Here is a 22,134-nt window from a genome sequence, read left to right as displayed (position 1 = left end):
GCTAAGGAAGTTCAGAGGAGCACGCCAGTGATGTGCTGATAAGAGAAGCCTTTGCAGAGAAAGCCGCCTATGGGCCAGCCAGGAGCTTGAAGGATAATGTGCTTTCCTGAGGCAAGAATAGCTGGCTGGGGTGGAAATGGCTTCAACAAAGGTAGGAAGGCTGAATGTGTTTGGTGAACATCGTGTCCATTGGGCTGAGCTGGGCTCTCGGGTTTCTATGAGGACCAGCAGGGGAAGGCTGCACAGGGGATAGAGGTCAAGTAGGAGGGTCCTGAATGGCACAGCACTGTGGAGCCAGTGGAGTGTGGGAGATGGGAAGTGCCAAGATGGAGTGGCATCTTAGGATGCTTAGTCCAGGTGTCGTGTCTCACGCCTGTAATCCCAGCCCTTTGGGAGGCTGAGGCAAGGCTGATCACTTAAGGCCAGGAGTTCAAGACTAGCCTGGTCAACATGGTGAAACTCCGTCTCTACTGAAAATACAAAAATTGGCCAGGCATGGTGGTGGGCACCTGTAATCCCAGTTACTGAGGAGGTTGAGGCACGAGAATCGCTGGAGCTCAGGAGGCAGAGGTGGCAGTGAGCCAAGATGGTGCCACTGCACTCCAGCCTGGACAACAGAAGGAGACTCTGTCTCGGGGTGGTGGGGGAGGATGTTTAATTTGTCATTGATTAGGTGCAGGTCAGCTTAGGTTGGTGGGTACAAAAGTGGCATAGAAGACCTGAAAATTAATCGAGACAAGAAGTAATTTTTGTCAGCAAGTTGACACTTGCATAGAATTTTCACAGGCTGGTGCCCATTTCCATCTCATTTGTTAATTCAACAAGTATTTGTAAAATACTTGCTAAGTACCAGACACCATTTTAGGCTCTTTCTTCATCATCTTCCCCTGCCCTAAGATAAAAAGATGAAGGTAAACTCTCACCTGCACACATCTGGGAGACCTTACTTAGCCCAGCCTCCCCTTGGCAACCTAAGCAAATCCAGTAGCTTCTGCCTTTGGAGCAGGTATATTGAGAAAAATCAGAGAATTACATGCAGTAAGGATTTGGGGGACATGAGGTAGGAAAGTTTAGGGTGGGAGGAAGAGTAGCTTGGAAAGCAGAAAGCATTTGTTGGTTGGGAAAGGGAAGCCGACAGCTGAGTGTAGGGGAGCCCTGGGATCATTAGGGCGGGGAGGCTGGACAAGGAGGAGAAAGATGGACGGAAGAACAGTAGGATACGGGCCTCTGGGGCTGAGGATGGGGGCTGGAGGGAGGAACAAATTAGAGAGCTGAAGAAGGAAGTAGAGTCTTAGCAGCTAGGGGTGGGAGGAGGAGGTGGGAGACCAGGAGGCGAGGGCAGAGGAAATAGGCCCAGGCACTGGAGACGAAAGTCTGAGAGTCTGAGCCGCTGAGGAGCCACCTGGAAGGTGCAGGCAGCGGCAACATCAAACCTGAGATCGGAGGGCTGGCGCGGGGAGTGAGCTGGAGTCGGGGGAGGTGGTTCGGTGTGGGGGGCCAGGGGCTGATAGGGGAGCTGAGATCAAGAGAGAGGGGCTTGACTTGGATCTACCCTTAGCCCCACTGGGTCTTCAGCTTCCTCAGCCCCCTCCCTTCTTCTGGCTCTGAAGGCCAGAAGCCAGGACTCTGGAGTCCCGCCCCCAACTCCAAGCTATAGGCCCCATGGCACCCACCCCTGGTTTCCCAGCTCCTCTCTCCCACCCGCCCATCATTGCTGTTGGGAAAGCACACTGTCTGGAGGTGCAAGTAGAGGAGGAAAGGGGGTCTCCTGCCAAGTAGGGTGCTGGCTGTGTTCATTGCTCTCCAGGCAGGGTCTCCACACACCACTGACTGATCCAAAGGCCAGGGGAAGGTGTGTGGGCCTAAAGGTCCAGGTTGAGGGCTGGGTCTTTTTCCTCTCCCAAACTACCCCCACCCCAAGATTCTCCCATCTTTTGGACTGGACCTGCTACCTAAGCATATGGAACCGATTGAAAGAATTTGTATGCTCACCTTATAATTTATGCAAATCAACTCTGTAATTAACTATAATTTGGAGGCATCCTTTGGTATTTGAGACATTTATCCATGAGGAAATGCCCTAGTGATAATGCTCCCGTATTAACATTATTTACTCCACCTGTGTGGTCTCCTCAGCTTGTTTCCCCTCCCCACTCTGATTTTCTGTGCTGGAAGGTGGGGAGGGACAGGGAAGCCCCTCCCTGGAGCCTGCCTCAGTCCTGACGCCTGGGTTCCTCCAGGGGGTTGTGCCAGCCCTGTCCTTCCAATTTTGCCTAAGATTGAAGAAAGGGGTGCAGCTCTGCCTTTTAAGCCCTCTGCTACTCAGTTCTCTCCTGCTTGATGGGTGGCTTTCTGTTCAGCTTTTACCTCTTCAGTGCCTCAGTGTTCTCATCTCTAAAATGGGGAGAGGAAGGATCTGTCAGGGCCTTTATGGGATAATTGCTGAAAAGTTAATGAAGAGCCTGGGAATCCCCAGTCTAGAGATTGCTGAGGGTATAGGGGGAGGAGCAGAAGAAGAGTTTTGGGTGAAGACTCCCTGGCTCATCCTGTGGGAGGGAGGTGGCATGCAAGTCTTGGGGTACTGGGTTCTGGTGTGTGTAGATGGGGTACATCTGCTCCTGTACTCTGCCAAGCTATAGGCCACAAATATTGGGTTATGGCCACAAATGGGATGTCATCCCGTGAAAAGCCCCCAGGCCACTCTCCTATGTGTGTCAGAATGCCCAGCTTCAGTGAGCTTTGAGAAACAGGTCTCATGCTGTTTCATCTCCATTCTCCTTCCTAGTTCTTTGTCTGTCTCTGCCCTAGGACATGTTTTTGTTAGCCAGTATACCTAAACTTATAACCACCCTAAAATTAGGCTCATATAAATAGTTACAGATATAGGGGCTCCCCCTAAATTCACCTTCAGCCCCCTTCCCCTTTTTCCAGGCCATCTTCCCATGCTCTTCACCCTCCTGGAGTTCCAGGAGTCCTGAACTGTCTATAACACTTCTTGGCTGGACTCCGCCTCTGGTCTTAGGTGACCTCTTGTCCATCCCAAGCTGCCCCACCCCATCCTAAGTCAGGGAGAGTCCTCCCTTCCCATTTGAAAATGAGAGATCATAGGTCCAAAAGATAGATTACACTGGGTCCTCCCGGGGGATCCAAGTTGGGAGGTGTGCATGTAAAGAGAAGATGAAAAGGGAATGAGAGCAATTGTGGCTCAGGGAGGCAGGAGAGACCAACAACACTGACGTGAAGCTCTGCAAGGAGGTACTCACTTGAAGCTGTGTGGTATGTGTGTGTGGGGAGGGGGGCTGAACGCCTTTCGGGTCTTGAAAATGGAACTTCTTTCTTTCCCACCTAGTCCATGGAGGAAACCTCAGAAAGAGGGGATGGAATTTGGAGAGTTCCAGCCATCCCAACTCTTGACCCTAGCAATGCTGTAGGTTCTCCATCCTGCAAGAACCACTTTGTCCCTCTCCCACTGCCCAGCGCCAACTCTGGGGAAGGGAGGAAGTGCTCCCAGCCCCCACTCCCAGCTGAAATCCTCGTTTCCTGGCAGACCTCACGGACTCAGCTCTCACTCCCTACCACTCCCCTGGGAGAGCTGGGGGCCACTGTTTCCTGGATTATCCTAAAAGCTTCCGTGGCCGTGAGGACTTGGCAGCATCCCTGCTCCCTCCTTCACCTCCCTCTTTGGCACTGCCTGTCGCCTCCTTTAAAGCCTGTCTCTTTTATCACCGCCACTTGGCCCTCACTGCCACCACCAGCTCTGGGCTCCATGGACTGGTAAGAGAGGCTGTTCCCTGTCCAGTACAGGGGAACTCCACAAAGAGGATCAGGTCTCCACTCTAAAGTGGGGATCATAGAGAAGGGTCTGGTTCTTTCTGAATTGGAGAGGGGGAGATAAGAGAGAGATCTTGGTAGGGTTTGCATGGAGAACCAAAGGGATCCCTTGGAGGTCTTTTGACTGGGCTGGGGTAGTCAGCCCAGTGAAGAGGGATAGGGATTCATAGCTGGGAACTTGATTCTGAGAGAAAGGAAAGGCAAATAAATGTTAATAGAAATGCAGAGCACACACACTCACTGCCTGGAAGATCCCAATGACAGAACTCCTGGAAGGGTAGTAAGGGAGTAACCACTATCCACATCCTGTGGGGAACTCCCTTTATGATGGAGGTCAGAAGACAGACACCCTACACTCAAGCCCACAGGTACACAAGGCATGATATGTACATACATTTGTAGATATACACATATTAACCTACAGATGAACTATCCTCAGCTGGGTTCATCTTCTAGACTGAAAAGGGATAGTGGTAGCTAGTGATACTGGAATTTAGGAGAAAATTAGTGTCCAGCATTGTGCTTGGCCTTAAGTAGACCCTCAATAAGTGTTTGTTGAATGAATAAAGGATGAATAAAAGAAAACTATTTGACCCCAGCTCTAGGCTCTACCTGGTTTTCTAGGAATCAGGAGAGTGTGATGGGGAGAGGAGGGGAAAGAAGGAATAAATTGACATCCAGGTCATCAGCTTGCAGGCTTGGAAGTGCAGCCTGGAGGTGGGAGTGGGAAATAGAGAAGAGTGAATGAGAAGAGGAAAACAGGAATTAGGAGACTCTGGTCTGGTCCCAGCTCTGCTTCTAACTTGCTACTAATCTCCCTGTCTTGGGGTTCAGTTTCCCTACCAGTAAAACAAGGGCTTGGACTAGACAATTTGGGGCTAGACCAGCTTTGATATTCTCATAGTGCAATCTCTACAGGACAGTTGAGGTTTGGAAGGGATCACAAGTGTAGAGTCTGACTTGTCTCAGCAATTCAAGATGGGATCAGTTTGTCCATTAGACTCAAGATAGGAGATGGCGAGATGGCTTTGATCTAGGGATTCATTTAAGAATGCTGTCTCCTTCTGCCTTTGGGCTCTAGGGGAGCCAGACATCCAGGGTCATCAATTCTGCCATATTGCGGCCAGATGGACTAGTAGGCAGAATACAGGCTTTGGAGCCTGAGAAATCTGAATTGAGTTTCTTCTTCTGTCTTTTTAACTTTTTTTAATAGAGATGGGGTTTCACCATGATGGCCACGCTGGTCTTGAGCTCCTGACCTCAGGTGATCCACCCACCTCTGCCTCCCAAAGTGCTAGGATTACAGGCATGAGCCACCATGCCCAGCCTCTTCTTCTGTCTTTTAACAACTGTAATCTTGGACAGATCATTTAACTTCTTTGATCTTTGGCTTCCTCGTATGTACAATGGGAATAATAATAATTGCTTTGCTGCATGCCCACGAGAATTAGAGATATTTGTATAAAGCACCTGGAACATAGTAGGTGCTCAGTAAATAAATGCTGGTTGTGATAAACATGCAGACTAATGAGGTTTCTCCAGGTACAAGTGGATCACTGACTATAGATGAAGCTTGAGAAGAAAAGGGGTGGCAGGAATGGGGGGTGGACACTTGTGGGGGAAAGCTGACTATTTATTTGAGGGAATGAGGAAGAGCAGCAGAAATGGTCCAAGTCCAAGACAGATCCCAGTTTATACGGGAGATGTGATGAGCTGCCTTGTTCAGTTTTGAGTAGCAATAAGTATATGGGCAGTGGGCTGTTGTGACCTTGCTCGTCATGTCAGTGTCAGACCATGGGCTGTCGTTCGGTGGGAAAACATCTAGCAAGTGGGAAATGGAAAGGGCTGGAAGCAGAGGACTGCAAGGAGAGAGGGATCTGGAAGAAAGATAGCGCCAGTACTCTGAGTGAGCAGCAAAAACCTAGGCAGAGCAGGAAATCAGAATGGCTGGGAGTTTCCAGAGACAACTACATTGTTGTTGAATTTTCTGCTGATGAGCTGCCAGCCGATGAAGGGTCTTTCTTTGCTTGTGGGACTCCAGATGGCTGCAGGTCTGGTTGGATCGGGGTAGGGTTAAAGGGGGCCTAGAGTGAAAACAGCAGAGAGTTTACCATCCTCGGGCTGAATCCCTGTTGCTTTCCAGGGAAAGACAGAAAGGGGCAGGAAGAGAAAGCGATCTCTTGCCTATAAATGGGAGGGAGAACTTGGTCCCCTAACCCAGAGTCAGACTCCTGCACTGGCTTTAGCACTTTAGGAACAGTAGATACAGCACCAGCAGGTGGCTTGGAGGAGGAGGCAGGAATGTCCAGAGGTCAAATCAGGAACCAGAGCTCCCCACTGGGGGCCCTGTTTTGGACCTTCTGATGAGCTTCTACTTTATCCCAGAGGTGGCTGTGAACTAGGATACAAACTCAACTGGCTAGGATTTGCAGGCTGAATGGATGGAGAGAAAGCCGAATTGATGAAGAGGATTGTCAATTTAGCCATGGGCGCAAAGATCCAGAGCAGTTCCTGTGAATCCACATCCAGGGTGCCAAGCACCAAGAAGGCCAAAAGGAAACCCAGACTTATCAGAAATCTCAATTCCCCAATGTCAGGCAGCGCCTCCGGCTTCCAAATGCTTCCCCTAGCATGGTGGCTGCTCTTACAGCATTTCACCAAGGAGGAAACTGAGTCTTAGAGTCACCTGACTTGCCAGTTTAGCAACTGCAGGGCTGAGACTGGAATTTAAATCGATCAACTTCTAGTCCACAGGTCTTTGTGCATATACCTTAATCCAAACAATATTTACTGGGAACTGACTTATTTAATAATTATAACAAGGATATCTTCCATTTGCCCGGTGCTTACCAGGGGCCCCTGTGCTAAGCATTTTTAGGCACATCAATTTCTTTAAGCCCCCAGGAGACTCTACCAATGTGTACCCAGGTTGTCCAGATGACGGAACTGAGCCTTAGAAAAGAGGGAGATGCACAGATGAATCCGACATCGATTCTGGATAAGATGTCTGGCGGGGATAGCACACGCATAAGTGTACACACATGGATTGATTTTCACCCGGCTTGTGGACCCGGTTTAACTATTTTTTTTTTTTTTTTTTTTTTTTTTTTTATGAGACGCAGTTTCGCTCTTGTTACCCAAGCTGGAGTGCAATGGCGCGATCTCGGCTCACCGCAACCTCCACCTCCTGGGTTCAGGCAATTCTCCTGCCTCAGCCTACTGAGTAGCTGGGACTACAGACACGCGCCACCATGCCCAACTAATTTTTTGTATTTTTAGTAGAGACGGGGTTTCACCATGTTGACCAGGATGGTCTCGATCTCTTGACCTCGTGATCCACCCGCCTCGGCCTCCCAAAGTGCTGGGATTACAGGCTTGAGCCACCGCGCCCGGCGGGTTTAACTATTTTTAAGTTAGTTTGAGTGTGTCCCAAGCGGGGATGCAGGGTGGGTAAACCAATGGGATGGAATAGGGGCTGCAGAGGCGAGATTAAATCAGCTTGAATTCAAGAATGAAATCGACTGTAAAGAGGAAAACGAATTTTTAAAAAGCCGATAGCAAAGCGCACAAGGGAGACCAACCCGCAAAACGAAATAAATAGGGAAATTCATCGGCATTTGCCTGCAAAAAAGGCGTCACACGGAGAGGTGAACACTAAGGCATGGGAGGTGTCAATCCGGAAAGAAGCATGGGGCCACCTGGGCGCCCAGGCAGAAGGACGGGTGGGGGGGCGGGGGGTGGAACTTCCCTACCCTCCGGTGCTTGGCGGGTCTCTGAAATGTCGACCCATCCTGATCTTGAGAGAAGTTTTTGTGAGCTCCGCGAACCTCCTGACATTTTACCAGCCTATTGCTCTGAGCTTGTGCATTTTCGTCAAAGGAATCCAAGATCCTCCCCAAATTAAGAGCCTTGGGTTTAGATATTCTGGTGAGAATTAGGAAGGAGTGGTGGCAAGGGATAGATCAATTCTTTCCAGAAGTGTCCCTTCCCAGGGCCATTCAGGCGCCTGCCCATTCTTCGGAACCGGGTGCGCGGGGTCGAGGGTGTGCGTAGGATGAGCACTTTCCCAAGGATAGGAGGACAAGAAAAGGCGGATTTGAGGGGTGGATTTCGGAGGCAATGGGGTTGCTGCCTACGGTGAGGAGCAGAGTGAGAGCTGCCGGGGCCTGGGACGCGAGTGGGGGCAGCAAAGACTGGTGCGGTGGGTGGGTGGGGAGTCTGGAAGGAGGGAGGAGAGGAGGTGGTCACCCAGAAAGGTCAGAAAGGAAGAACCCGAAAGCAAGAGGGAAAAAAGGACGCGGAAGGGTGGTGGTGGAGAGAAACTGCGGGGAGGGGCGGTGAGGCACGGCAGGGGACCGGGGGTCCGAGGTCGGGGGAATGGTGAAGAAGGGCAGCCAAGAGAAATTTCTCACGGCCTGGGCCTGGAGGCGAACTGGACACATACTTGGCGCTCAATCTTGTTTCCTTCTTTCCTCCCAGTTCCGGGGCAGCGCTGCCAGTCCAGAGAGGGTGGGTCAAGAGCCATCGAGGCAACTTGAGGGTTGCCGCCTAAGGGTGGCTCCGTATCGCCCCCAGGACCTGCCCCCCTTACCCAGTCCCCCCGGGTCTTAGTCCTGCGTCCCTGCTAGACTGAGCCAGTTCTAGGGCAGTTTCCACCCAGTGGGGCGGGTCTTAGAACGTGGGAATCACCCCACCCGGGCCCCTCGCCCAGGGAGTGGAGGGGACCAGGGAGGAGCGAGGGAGCGGGCGGCGCACGGCCTAGTTAGCTTTCCTCCCCCACTCTTGCACGCCCCCTCCTCGCGGGCCGGGTAGGGCCTCCAGTCCAAGCCCGCAGGGGTTAAAGGCAGCCGCAGGTGAGGTGGGCGGGGCCGCGAGTTCGGGGGGAAAAAGCAGCGCTGGGGAGAGGATGAAGGCAGAGTTCGCGGGTGAGTCACGGGCGGAGCTGGCCTCGCTCGCTCACTCGCTGGCTCCTGCCCGCCCTCGGTCCTCCGCCCTCTCGCCGGCGCTCACCTCCACCGCCCGCCGCCCGCCACCAGCCGCCTGCAGCCCACTGCCGGGTCCAGCTCGCCCCCGTCTCCTGCCCCTAGCCCCTGGAGAGCTCGCCGGCGCCCAGAGCCCATGAGCGCCCGTCTGTAGCGCACCAGCCAGCTGTGCCCGGAGCCCGCGCGCAGCCTCGAGGTAGGAGCTCGGGTCGGGTGGCCAGGGGTGCGCGCTATGGAGATCCTCTCAAAAAAACGCAATCCGAACGCGCCCCAGCCACCTATGGCCCTGAAAGCAGGGTGGTCCTAAAGGATCTGAGGGGTTAGAACCCGACTGAGGGAAAACCGGGCAGACGGGAGAGACTGGAGGATCGAGGAGGCTGGAAACCGGGGCAACTGGAGCGACTGGGACAACCAGAGGACTGGGACATTGAGAACTGGGAGTACTAGCCGGTGATCCGAAGAGGCAGAGCGGAATGGGGCATAAGGGTGCCCCGACTCGCCCTCCCACTTCGGGGAGCGAGAAGCCTGCAATGTGCGCCGTGCTCTCTCCTTTCCTGAAATCTTTCTGGGCCTGGAGGTGAACCGAACACATACTTGGCACTCAGTCCTGTTCCCTTCTTTCCTCTCAGTTCCGGGAAAGCGCTGCCCGTCTGGGGCGGGTGGGCCAAAGGCCACAGAGGCAACTTAAGGGTTGCTGCCTAAGGGGGGCTCCCTATCACCCTCAGGTCTAGCCCCCTCCTCCACTCTTCCAGAGTCTTAGTCTTGCGTCTTCTGCTAGACTGAGCCAGCTCAAGGGCAGTTTTCTACCCAGTGGGGCGGGTGTTAGAACCTGAGAATCACCCTGCTTTGGGTTTCCAAAATCTTGGTAGCAGGCCGTTGCATCCCAGGCCTGGGCTCTCAGGTTGCCTGTCTGGAGAAGCCACTCTGGAGCCCAGATCATCCTAAGCTTCCCACTCCGCAACCCCTGGGGCAGTTCCCAGGCACTGAAAGCTGTTAGGGTCCCCGGCCTCACAGTTCCTGCCCAGCCCCTTCTGTGCTGCCCCGCCCCAGCCTGGGGCTCCCCTCCTGCAGCTTCGCCCTGTTCCTTTCTTGCGGTGAAGCTGACAGAGCCTGAGTAGGCCCCCCTGTTCTCCTCTCCCTCCCTCTCCCAGGCTATCAGTGCCACCTCCCTGGTCCCAGAGGCGGAAGGTGGTAGGGTCAGCTAAACCCTGCTGTGGGAAGGAAACAACCCTGCCCTAAATCACTGGCCTCCTCCCGGACCATAGAGAAGACCCACGCACACAAACCTGCCCAGCTGAGGCACCAGGACTTCCAGGCCTTAGGGAGAGGTGGTGAGAAGAGAGTGACCTTCAAGCCACAGACATGAGGTTGAGAAAGGGTTGGGGGTTTTTAGGGTTCTAATGGTTTACAGAAAGACTGGTTTACAGAGAGTAACAGACTGGGAGTCCAGGAGTTAGGAGACCTGGTTGATTGAATGAATAAATGAACATCCTTGTTTCCAAGTGACTGTGCCAAGTCATTCAGCCAGTTTCCTCCTCTTCAAAATAAGATTGGCCTGAAGCAGTGGTTCTCAGCAAATGGCTCCATATAAGAATCATCTGGGGGGCTTCTAAAAAATGATCCATGCCTGGGATACACACGCTTATATCGTCTTTTTGGGAAGTTGTTGCTTTTAAGTTCTGTGATTATGGCTTCTCTTGTTGCCCTTCTCTTCCTGTACTCTGACCCTGTATCACTTAAAGGGGCACAATGGTACCTTCCAGAGCTTGCTGTCAAGCTCTTCTCTGGGGAAGCCATGCAGCCAGAGAGTTGCCTGGCACTGGTATGGGTCAGGAGAGGGATGGGAATTTAGCTTTTTTCTGGTGGGGGTATCTCTTAGATTCCAGGGGGTATCTGGTAGCTGGAGAGTTGTTCCCCAGGGAGGTGAAGTCCCTGCTTGAGGGAAGGGGGCAGGGGCATGGAAGTCGGTTTAGTGGGACCAATTGGACCAGGCCAGGCGGCGGCCAGTGTAGGGGGTGAAATGCTTTTCATTACTGGACATGCTTTGGGAATGGCATGAGAACTCTTTCTCTAGAGACTCAGAATCCCTTTGGGGCTTTCTGAGGGGCAGGTCACCTGAAGCTTTGGGTTTCAGAAACGGACCATCCCCTCTCCCCATCTGTATCCTGAGTTAAACTGGGGAAGCTCAGATGGGCCTAGATCCTCATTTGGGCTGACAACAGGTCTGCAGGGGGAAATGCCACTGCCCCTTGCGCTGGCCTGGGCAGCTGGGGTGGGGATGGTTCTAGCACTGTGCTGTAGGTGTATCTGACCTATCAGCCTGGGAGTAGCCCAACTCAAGGGATGTGCTGGGTTCTATGGCAGGGATCACTTAGAGGAAGGTAGACCTCCATCATCCTCTATCTTTGGATGAGAACCTCACATGTTGGACCCTTCCTCTCACTCCCAATTCTCTGAACTGATCTCTAGTCCGGGTCCAGAGGTGTATCCTTCTTTTTTACACCTGGGGCCAGGGAGGAGAACTTTGCAGGGCTGGCACCTGGGTTAGGAGGGAAAGTGAGCTGGTTATTTCCCTTACTTCTCCGCTTCTTTGCCTCCTTTAGGTCCTGTCTGAGGTGCCTCTGACCGTCCCTGCCTTCACCCCACCCCGGATCCCGGCAATGCTAACCGCTGTCTGCGGCTCTCTGGGCAGCCAGCACACGGAAGCGCCGCACGCCTCTCCGCCGCGCCTCGACCTGCAGCCTCTCCAAACTTACCAGGGCCACACGAGCCCTGAGGCCGGGGACTACCCCTCCCCGCTGCAGCCTGGAGAGCTGCAGAGCCTCCCGCTGGGCCCGGAGGTGGACTTCTCCCAGGGCTATGAGCTGCCAGGGGCCTCCTCTCGGGTAACCTGCGAGGACCTGGAAAGCGACAGTCCCTTGGCCCCGGGCCCCTTTTCCAAGCTCCTGCAGCCGGACATGTCACACCATTATGAATCGTGGTTCAGGCCGACTCACCCAGGCGCGGAGGATGGCTCGTGGTGGGACCTTCATCCGGGCACAAGTTGGATGGACCTCCCCCACACTCAGGGAGCGCTGACCTCACCTGGCCACCCCGGGGCGCTTCAGGCGGGCTTGGGGGGCTACGTAGGAGACCACCAGCTTTGTGCTCCGGCACCCCACCCGCATTCGCACCACCTCCTTCCAGCTGCCGGAGGGCAGCATCTCCTGGGGCCGCCCGATGGGGCTAAGGTCTTGGAAGCAGCCGCCCCGGAGTCCCAGGGGCTGGATTCCAGCCTAGATGGGGCGGCACGCCCCAAAGGCTCGCGACGGTCGGTGCCCCGCAGCTCAGGCCAGACCGTCTGTCGCTGCCCCAACTGTCTGGAGGCGGAGCGACTAGGAGCTCCATGTGGGCCTGATGGGGGCAAGAAGAAGCATTTGCACAACTGCCACATCCCGGGCTGCGGGAAAGCCTACGCCAAGACGTCGCACCTGAAGGCGCACCTGCGCTGGCACAGCGGCGACCGTCCCTTCGTGTGCAACTGGCTTTTCTGCGGCAAACGCTTCACGCGCTCAGACGAGCTGCAGCGCCACCTCCAGACCCACACCGGCACCAAGAAGTTCCCCTGTGCAGTCTGCAGCCGCGTCTTCATGCGCAGCGACCACCTGGCCAAGCACATGAAAACCCACGACGGCGCCAAGGAGGAGGCTGCCGGGGCGGCCCCGGGCGAGGGAAAGGCCGGCGGCGCAGTGGAGCCCCCCGGGGGCAAAGGCAAACGCGAGGCCGAGGGCAGCGCCGCACCCTCCAACTGAGCTCCTCGGTGTCGCCTCCCTGCAGGTCTCCCGGGGTGCGCTGGATGCGAGCCGCCAGGTCTGACGTCCTTGGGGGTGGCTTGAGGAAGAAGGGAAGGTGCATATTTATTCAGGGGGGAGGAAAAGTGGTGCAGGGACAGGAAGATGGGGCACTAGGGGTTTTTAGTCTCTGGGGCTACTAGGCAGGATGCATTTGACTGGGCCGGTAGGAGCTGTGCATGCCGCTCAGGTTTTCCCTGCCTCACGGTTTCCCTCGCCCCTGGGCTGGGGGTTTGGGGTGGGACACCCGTACCGCGGCTGGCGGGGACAGGCCAGAGGAGAAAGCAAGTCCCAATTCCCGCCGGAGCGTAAAGAAGTGGGGCCAGCCCCGGGGGCTGGGGGTGGCTGTCTGGACATGTCCTTAGCGCCTGGGAACCGGGACATAAAAGCGCCTCCGGAGCCGCCCTGCGGCGAGGTCCCTTTCATCCCACTTACAAGTGCTTCTACCCCTAGGGTTTCCGGAGGGAGAGACGAGACAGAATGGGGAAACCTGGGGGTCCCCCTTGGCAGAGGTGTCTCTCCCTGATTTGGAAGGTTGTTGCTGTAAAAATAACTCCTTTGATGAGCTTCCTTATGAACCCTTCCAGACCCAGTCTGATGGAGCCACGAAGGAAGAGGGGAAGAGGGCTGGCATTCCTGACAGCTTCCCAGTAGGGGCTGTGCGGTAAAGGACAGAGTTAGATGTGGGGGGCGAGCAGGGAAGTTCCCTTCTAAAATAAGAGATAAGGATTGGGTGGAGGATGGAAGGAACTAACCCCTTCCCTCTCCAACTCTAATTCAGCCCTTAATTCTTGGTCTTTATGAGAAATAAAGTTGAGTAGTCATGTTCCCCATCTTTTACCCTAGGTGTGTTTTCAAGGCAGCCAGCCGTAGAATCCATGTAGTTCCTTACCCTAGGTTCCCACCAGTTGCCTTCTTCTCGAGGACAGAAGGAAGAGGGTTTCTTGGGCTGGTTGGGGGCAGATTGGGGGTGTCTCAGCAGAGGGACCTCCACTGGTTCCCACTCAGAGTGGAGGCCTTCGGCCTGCCTGATCATCTCTTTGGCATCACTAAGAAATTAAGCCCCACTGTCTCTCTAGCTTGGACCCTGGCTTTCCCTTGCCCCTGCCCTAGCATGTTTCATTAGGGGATTCCCTCCTCCCTGTCATCTCACAGGGGCAGGGAGAAGAAAGAGTTGTTCTCCCACTGGAAGGGGTTCTGCCTTCTGAGGTGACATCCAGGAAGCTGTCCCCATTTCCTTCTCCTTTAGATGCTAGAAATACATTTTGATTCTGATCTTGGGGTTGAGGAGAAAGGAAGGAAGGGAGGGAGGGAGGGGAGAAGTCCATCAGAGGCTGAGCCAGGCAGAAGGGAAAGAAACTGATAGGAGGAAGGGTCTGGCAGGCCACAGGCCCCTGCAGCGGGAGGGCTTTCCCAGGTTGGACAGGGGCCTTAGAGTCCCTCTGACACCCCTCTCCCTTCCCCTTGCCCCTTTCTTCACCCGGAGGCCTCTGCGGAGATTAGCTGTGTATTGATTTTTAAGTTATAAGCAAAGGGTATTTTATTTAATATTAGGTTATGTGTGTGCATGTTGTGTGTACCTGCGTGCATGTGTGTATTTCTCTACTGAGCCTGGGGTCTCCAGCCAGGGAGACCCCATCTTATTCACCCCATCCAAGATCTGGGATCTGGACCCAGCATCTCCTTCCTCCCTTGTAGTTGCTGGAGCCCAGTCCAAGGTCTGGGAGTTATATGGGAAGTGGGGGCTGGGATCTGGGTGGGAATATGTGTTTGTATACAAAGGGGTCCTCCTTAAAAATGGACAGGGTGACCTTCCTGAGGGACTCATTGGTCTGGGGTAGTTTAAGAAGTAATGTTCTTTTTCCTCTTTTCCCTACCTCCTGCTAACCCAACCACAGATCCCCTTCCTTGCTGGGAGGGTTGGGGGCAGGAGGAGAGTTGGCACTGCCTGCAAGTTGCCTGACCAGGTGGAGAGGGGGAGAGATGAACGGCACTGTGGGTGTGGGATGCCTTTCTCCTCCACCCATCGAAACCAGCCACCCCCTCCCTGTGCCACTGAGACAGCCTTTTCCAGTGGCCATCCTAAGGGGAACTCCCAAATGGGTGTTGGTGGTGGTAGGGGACACAGATGCTCCCCTCAACGGAAGCCCCAGGCTCTGAGGTATGGGGGTGGAGGCTTTGGATAGGTTTTCTTCTGCTCCCCTCTTTTATAGATCTAGGCTGCTTGGCTGCCTGTCTTTCTAGGCAGCCCCCCTAGAGGAAAAATGTAGGAATTTATTTTTTCTTTAACTGCTGTGAACTCACTTTGAGGGGGTAGGAGGAGGGAGAAACAGCCTGTGTTTTTTATGCAATAAAGTCATCAACTACATCATGCTTACTTTGTGTTCCAGCTGTGTTTCCTTTTTGACTCAGTGTCCCTCAGCAGTAAGAACCAGGTCTCGGCCACAGAGTGGGGTGGATGCTTCCCAGTGATCCTGCAGCCCCTTGGGAAGCCTCACGTCTATTGAGTTGGGTTGGAGCTGGTGTCTGATCCTGCCCCAGAGGTAGCTGGTACAGAAGGAGGGAGGTGCTTCCTCTGGGTTGATCCCCAGGCTGTCCCTCCCTGGTTTCATACCTGTGGTTGGTTGTTCGAAGTTTCTAGATATCACGTTCCTCCTCCACATACAAGCCCCTTCTTTCCCTTCCCCTGCTAAGAACACTAGTTCCCGCCTTTCCCAGACACTGGCTCCCTCGCGTCATCCCCATGGAGGGTGCATGTCAGTCCATCCCCTGGCTGTGACTGAGCTGGGGGTGACTGGCAGTGATTTCTTCACCCAGGTTGATCCTTATCAGGGACAAGGCGATGAAAGGCAGCCGAGCTATCTGATGGGCTCCCGCCCAGCTGGAAAGTATGAGGGAAAGGCTCCTACTGCAACTCACAGCTAGAGACCCACCATGGTTACACAACCACAGGGCACACAAACATACCGGCACTTGACCTGCGTGCACCCGCCCCCGGAGATATGCAGAAATATCCCCTGTACACATCTTCCCAGGCGTCCCAGTGCTTGATAAAAAGTTGGTGCCTAATTCATGTCAAATGGGTAAAAAAACCCCTCATGATTCCAGAGCCCCAAGGCTAAGAAGGTTGACAGAAGATAGGTTTTAGGTTCCAAGGGGGCAGGGTGGGTTACTGTTCTTTCACTATCTCATTCTACTTTTTGCCAAACTTATTATTTTCCCCAGTGGGATTTCTATATCCACCACTCTAACCCTAACCCAATTTTTAGAACCCAAATCTGGTACTCAGGCTGGCCCATCCCATAACTTAATTTGGGAGACTCTGGGATCACATGTTTATGGCCACCTTAGGATGGCAGTATCAGAATGAATGATTTAGGGGTCATAGAGGAAATTAGACTGGTTTGGGAGCCAGCTGTTTGTTTCCATCTGCTGCTGGATTTAGAAGCCTGGGAGAAGAAGGGACGGGTACATTTTCCTGAGACCTCATGCCAGCCCCACTCCTCCGGGTGCCTCTTTTGTCTTCCTGGTTCCAGGGGAGTTAGACCCCAGGAACTTGGTGAGTCCCATCCTCCTTTACCCCCTTCGCTGCCCCCAGGGACAGGAGGGCAGCTGTGGGGCCGGCTGGGCTTGTCTGGGCAGGGCTGGGGCCGCCCCTCCTCCCCATGCAGCTCCTCCCGCTGACCTGCATTCTTAGCGGGGGCCTTTGGTGGGGCTCTGACGCTTGCTTGCTTGCTGGAAATGCTGCCTGGCTGGCCTGCCCTCCCCCTCCCCCCAGAGCCCAAGGCCACCTCTGACCTCCCCTCAGATGGGGTGCCTGGCAGGAGGATTAAGGAGGGCCCAGGAAGAAGTTAGGGAAATCAGAACATCTCTGGGCTGGCTCTCTCGGTTCCTCTCCTGGGAAGTGGAAGTAGAATCTACTCCCATCCTCTAGGGTGGGTGAATTAAATAAGAAATGAGAAAGTGACAGAGAAGACAGCCTGGGAACTGCCACCTGGGTATGCGCTGTGGCCTCTCCCTGCCTCTCCTCCTGCCTCTTTCCACCCCACAGTGGACAGCCCGGGAACTGCAGGAGGTGAACCTGCTTTCCTTCAAGCTGCTTCGGGTTCTCAGGTTTGTCAGCACAGAGCCTTGATGTTTGCTTCTGGAATGACATTAAATGGCAACCTCACAACCCCTCCTGGACATTGTATCAGACAGCCTTCACCTTCCCACTGATCCCAGTGTGCCTGACTGCCAGCACCCTAGAGGAGGCTTGAAAGAAAACCAAACTCCACTAAAACACTGTTAGAATTGATAAGCAAATACAGTAAAGTCACGGGATACAAGGTCAATGTACAAAAGTCAGTAGTGTTCCTATACACTAACAACGAACTGTACAAAAAGAAATCAACAGTCCCACTTACAATAGCCTTCAAAATAATAAAATATTCAGGAATAAATTTAACCAAGGAGGTGAAAGATCTGTACTATGAAAATGATAAGACATTGATGAAGTAAACTGAAGAAGACACAACGACATGGAAAGATATTTCGTGCTGACGGATTGGAAGAATTAATATTGCTAAAATGTGCATACTACTCAAAGCCATCTATGGATTCAGTGCAACTCCTGAAAGTAGATAACCTTGCAGCATCTCCCCTCCCTCAATTTCTGGAGGGCTCCACAGAGCAAAAGGGTGTAAGCTGCATTTGCCTTAATGATAGTTATGGAGAGATGGTTTGCAGAGAAAAATGAACTGAAAATCAAAACATTTGGGATCAGAGTATAACTCCACATGACCGTGTGTCACCTTTGGCCAAGACTTCTTTGCGGTTTCAGTTTCACTACAGGTAAAGGCACCAAAGCTTTGAACTGGAAAGTTTTAAATTTCCTTTGAAAGCTATTTTTTCCATGGGTTTGAGCACCATTGGACAAATAGATGGGTTTTGTGCACATATTCCCTTATTTATTTATTTTAAGAGACAGGGTCTTGCTCTGTCACCGAGGCTGGGGGGCAGTGGCGTAATCTCAGGTCACTGAAGCCTCAACATTTCTGGCTCAAACGATCCTCCAACTCAGCCTCCTGAATAGCTGGGACTACAGGAACCCACTATCATGCCCAGCTTATTTATTTATTTATTTTGAGACGGAGTCTCGCTTTTTCACCCAGGCTGGAATACAGTGGCACCATCTCGGCTCACTACAACCTCCGCCTTCCAGTTTCAAGTGATTCTCCTGCCTCAGCCTCCTGAGTAGCTGGGATTACAGGTGCTTGCCACCACACCCGGCTAATTTTTGTATTTTTAGTAGAGACAGGGTTTCACCATGTTGGCCAGGCTAGTCTCGAACTCCTGACCTCGTGATCCGCCCGCCTTGGCATCCCAAAGTGTTGGGATTGCAGGTGCGAACCACCGCGCCCAGCCCACGCCCAGCTAATTTTAAAATATTTTCTCTAGAGGCGAGGTCTTGGTATGTTACCCAGGCTAGTCTTGAACACCTGGGTACCAGCGATCCACCCACCACGGCCTCCCAGAGTGCTGGGGTTACAGGGCGGGCCACCGCACCGAGCCTCCACCACTCTCGCATTCTGTGTCTTACTCCCTTGTGCGCCTCCAGCCTGGGATTGCGCCTCTGAGATTCAAACCAGTACTCAAGTATCTGAGGTTCTTCCTTAATCTCCAGATGCCCCAAAAGTCCCCTCTCTCTGACAAAGTCTCCCTTTTCACGCGGGCTCCTTTCCACCCCCCAGCTCCAGCTCCCCGCAGAGACTCCGAGGTGAGCAGCCTTCATCAGGCCTGAAATGGGCTCCCGGGTATGGCAGTGAGCCAGGTGGCCGCTCTGCTCCGGGAAGTGGTGCAGGCGCGCGCCCTGGTGGAAAACGACGGAGCTGCAGGCTTCGTTCTGGTTCCGACCCCGAGGCCGAAGGCCTTCCAGGTCACCTGAGAGACTCCGCCCAATGGAACGGCCCTGGCCAGAAGCTGAGGAGGTGCGCCCGGGACCGAGCTGGGGTCTTGGAGGGAAAGAGGGTGAGGGCAATACAGTATTGGGGGTGAGAGAAGGGTTGGACGGAAGAGGGTCGGGTGTCTGGACATGCGCAGGGCCGCGGGACTCTCGGTGGAGTAGCGAGGGAGACGGTCTCACCACTGCTCCGCAGGGCCGGGACTCCCAGTGGTGGCGGGCCCCTCGGAGCTCCCGCCTGCCGACTCCCAGGCCTGGAGCCCGGGGAGAGTGGTCACCTCCGTTCCTGCACACCCGTGCATGGTGTGTGCGCCGAGCGTCCGGGAGCCACGGCGGTGTCTTCCCTGCGCGTCGTTTGCACGTGCAGGGGGAGGAGGCTCCCCCGGGCTGAGCCGTGGCCAGGGTTATGAGGAGGCCCGCACTCAACCCCACCTCTCCCCAGATGGCATCGTCGAGCCCTGATGCCCCGTGTTCCTGCGACTGCTTTGTCTCGGTGCCCCCAGCCTCAGCCATCCCTGCTGTAATCTTTGCCAAGAACTCGGACCGACCCAGGGACGAGGTGCAGGAGGTGGTGTTTGTCCCCGCAGGCACTCACGCTCCCGGGAGCCGGCTCCAGGTGGGTTAGGCCTTATGGGGTGCTGGAAGGTGTGGCAGATCTCGGCATTCTTCTAAGACCTTCTTCCCTGATCCCCACGCCTGGGAGGCTGCCAGAAGTAGTGGGAAGAGCATGAGCTTCAGGTCTACTATCCTGGCCCTGAGCCCATGATGTAGCCTCAGTCTACCTCAGTTTCCTCTTCTATAAAATGGGAATGAGACTTTCTTCAAAGGGATGTATAAGGTGATTGGCAGAGTGCCAGCAGGCGTCAGGTGCCGCCCCTCTCTGAGTGGACGCTTCCTTTTTCCTCCCTCACCTCCAGTGCACCTACATTGAAGTGGAACAGGTGTCGAAGACGCACGCTGTGATTCTCAGCCGCCCTTCTTGGCTGTGGGGGGCTGAGATGGGCGCCAACGAGCATGGTGTCTGCATTGGCAACGAGGCTGTGTGGACTAAGGAGCCACTTAGGGAGGGGGAAGCCCTGCTGGGCATGGACCTCCTCAGGTGCTGACCCTGCCCTTCCTCATCTCCCTGACATGCCAGGGCCCATCCTCCCCTCCCCCCAGCCTGGTTCACGGGGGCCTTCTCCTCTCTGCAGACTTTGCCCTCGTGCGGGAAGCTGCAGCAGCAGCCACCTTTGGGCATCTCCTGGCCCAGAAATAGAACAGTGGTTTATTTATTTGTTTTCAGTTGAAATCTCATGTACAGTCCCAATTTATAAAATCAGTAATAGTGGAGCCGCTCTGGGTGGAGAGAGGTCGGGGGTTCAGCACAGTTCTCTCTCTGAAACTGTGTTTCAGGCCTTTTCATGGAAACCTCAGAGCGGCACATGGAACCACAGACTGTTGAAAGCCACTGGCATAATTGTGTTTGATACGATCAGTACCAGCAGATTTGCTGTGTGACTTGACCCTATCACCAAACCTCTCTGTGCCTCTTCTGTTCCCTGGAGCTTCTGCCACCAGCCATTGATCCCTCTGTCACCCTTCTGTCCCTTGGCCCTCTCTCTTGCCAGGCTGGCTTTGGAACGGAGCACCTCTGCCCAGGAGGCCTTGCATGTGATCACAGGCTTACTGGAGCGCTATGGGCAGGGGGGCAGCTGCCTGGAGGACCCTGCACCGTTCTGCTACCATAACACCTTCCTGCTGGCTGACCGCACTGAGGCATGGGTGCTGGAGACAACTGGGAGGCTCTGGGCTGCACAGAGGATCCAGGGTGAGGCGTTCCCTTTCTGCCAGCCTTGAGAAGTATGAGATGGTAGCAGCAGGGAGGGGCTTGATCCAGTTATGAGCCTGTCTGGACATCCAGGGAGACGGGAGATGAGTCCACCTGGGAACTCTGCTCCCCTTCACTTGGAAGTCTTCCTCATGCTGCAGCCTGCTGCTTCCTCCGGGAAGCCTTCCTGCACTTCCCTGGGTGGTCAGTTTTCTTGCTTATACGCAAGCAGGTACTTCTGCCTCACATTCAACACAGTTGCCAGCTTACATTTCTGATTGTTTTGTTTGCCTCCCCCACCACACTGTAGGCTCCACGAGGGTAGGTCATTCTCTTCACCATGTTCTCAGTACCTCACCCAGTGCCTGGCTTAGAATAGATGCTTAGGGGTAAATAAACTGCTCCCCTATCTCCTCCACAGAGGGGGCCCGAAACATCTCCAACCAGCTGAGCATTGGCACAGATATCTCGGCCCAACACCCGGAGCTTCAGACCCATGCCCAGGCCCAGGGCTGGTGGGATGGGCAGGGCACCTTTGACTTTGCTCAGGTCTTCTCCCTGACCCAGCAGCCTGTGCGCATGGAGGCTGCCAAGGCCCGCTTCCTGGCAGGGCGGGAGCTGCTGCGGCAACAGCAAGGTCAGTGAGTGGTAGAGGGGCTAAGGGCTAGGAGGGCCACAGCAGTGCCAGCCACTCTCGTCTCCCATAGCTTCCCCCTCTACTCCTTGGCAGGGGGCATCACAGCAGAGGTGATGATGGGCATCCTCAGGGACAAGGAGAGTGGCATCTGTATGGACTCGGGTGGCTTTCGCACCACCGCCAGCATGGTGTCCGTCCTGCCCCAGGATCCCACGCAGCCCTGCATGCACTTTCTCACGGCCACGCCAGACCCATCCAGGTGGGAAGAATGAGAGTGGGGAAGGTCAGTAAGAAGGGAGGATCTGATATATCTCCGTCCTTTCACCTCCATGCCCCTCTAGGTCCGTGTTCAAACCTTTTATCTTTGGGGCGGGGGTGGCCCAGGCCCCCCAGGTGCTGTCCCCCACTTTTGGAGCACAGGACCCTGTTCGGACCCTGCCCCGATTCCAGACTCAGGTAGATCGCCGGCACATCCTCTACCGTGGACACCAGGCAGCCCTGGGGCTGATGGAGAGTGATCAGGTATCCCCCAGGGAATGGGGCTACCCTGACGGGATGATAGACTCTGGAAAAATGAGGGAACCTGGGCGTGGAGGATATTCCAGAGCTGGGGAGAGGAGCTCCTCCCTTGAAATTTGGCAGCTGCTCAGGGGAATATTGGGGAGGTCTCTCTTTTCTCCTGCCTGTGTGAGGTGGTACTCTGTCCCCCCTTCACCTGGCGGGAAGTTTGTCCTGCACAGACTCATCTCAACTTTCCCTTGGGGCAGGATCGGGGGCAGCAGCTCCGGCAAAAACAGCTGGATCTGGAGCAGGAAGGCCTCAAGGCCTTACGGGGGCTGCTGGCCAGCGAGTGGGCCCCACCCTTCCAGGAACTGGGCAGCCTCTTCCAGGCCTTCGTGAAGAGGGAGAGCCAGGCTTACCTGTAAGCTTCATAGCTTCTGCTGGCCTGGGGTGGGCCTGGACCCCTGCAGCCAACTGAAGTTGGAGCAATCCCTTCACACACCTTGGCCATGTTCTGAGCAGCCAACTTGGCCTTTGCCTTAATAAATGTGCTTTATTTTCTCTTCAGTGAACTTTATCCCAGGTCCAGTGGGGGTGGGAGA

The 22,134-nt window shown here is 54.5% G+C and overlaps 2 protein-coding genes across 6 annotated transcripts; both read left to right on the top strand.

The window, feature by feature from the left end:
• Positions 1-11,266: 11,266 nt before the first annotated feature.
• Positions 11,267-13,721, top strand: SP6 (Sp6 transcription factor). Its single transcript, XM_032279844.1, has one exon. The coding sequence runs from the start codon at positions 11,474-11,476 to the stop codon at positions 12,602-12,604; it is 1,131 nt and encodes a 376-aa protein (XP_032135735.1). The 5' UTR covers positions 11,267-11,473; the 3' UTR covers positions 12,605-13,721.
• A 4,809-nt stretch (positions 13,722-18,530) lies between these two features.
• Positions 18,531-22,093, top strand: SCRN2 (secernin 2). 5 transcript variants are annotated; one of them, XM_032279843.1, is made up of 8 exons: positions 18,531-18,652; positions 19,027-19,200; positions 19,502-19,683; positions 20,195-20,394; positions 20,816-21,031; positions 21,125-21,290; positions 21,373-21,553; positions 21,799-22,093. In XM_032279843.1, the coding sequence occupies exons 2-8, from the start codon at positions 19,027-19,029 to the stop codon at positions 21,955-21,957; spliced, it is 1,278 nt and encodes a 425-aa protein (XP_032135734.1). In that variant the 5' UTR covers positions 18,531-18,652; the 3' UTR covers positions 21,958-22,093. The 5 variants fall into 5 exon arrangements, with proteins under 5 accessions (XP_032135734.1, XP_032135732.1, XP_032135733.1 ...); XM_032279842.1 differs by having other exon boundaries at positions 18,539-18,612; XM_032279841.1 differs by having other exon boundaries at positions 21,373-22,093.
• The last annotated feature ends 41 nt before the right edge of the window (positions 22,094-22,134 follow it).

This window comes from Sapajus apella, unplaced genomic scaffold, assembly GCF_009761245.1.
Source record: "Sapajus apella isolate SASKATOON/1434 unplaced genomic scaffold, GSC_monkey_1.0 scaffold12, whole genome shotgun sequence".
NCBI classification, from domain to species: domain Eukaryota; kingdom Metazoa; phylum Chordata; class Mammalia; order Primates; family Cebidae; genus Sapajus; species Sapajus apella.
The sequence above is the reverse complement of the archived record's forward strand: the minus strand, read 5'-3'. Positions and strand labels throughout refer to the sequence as shown.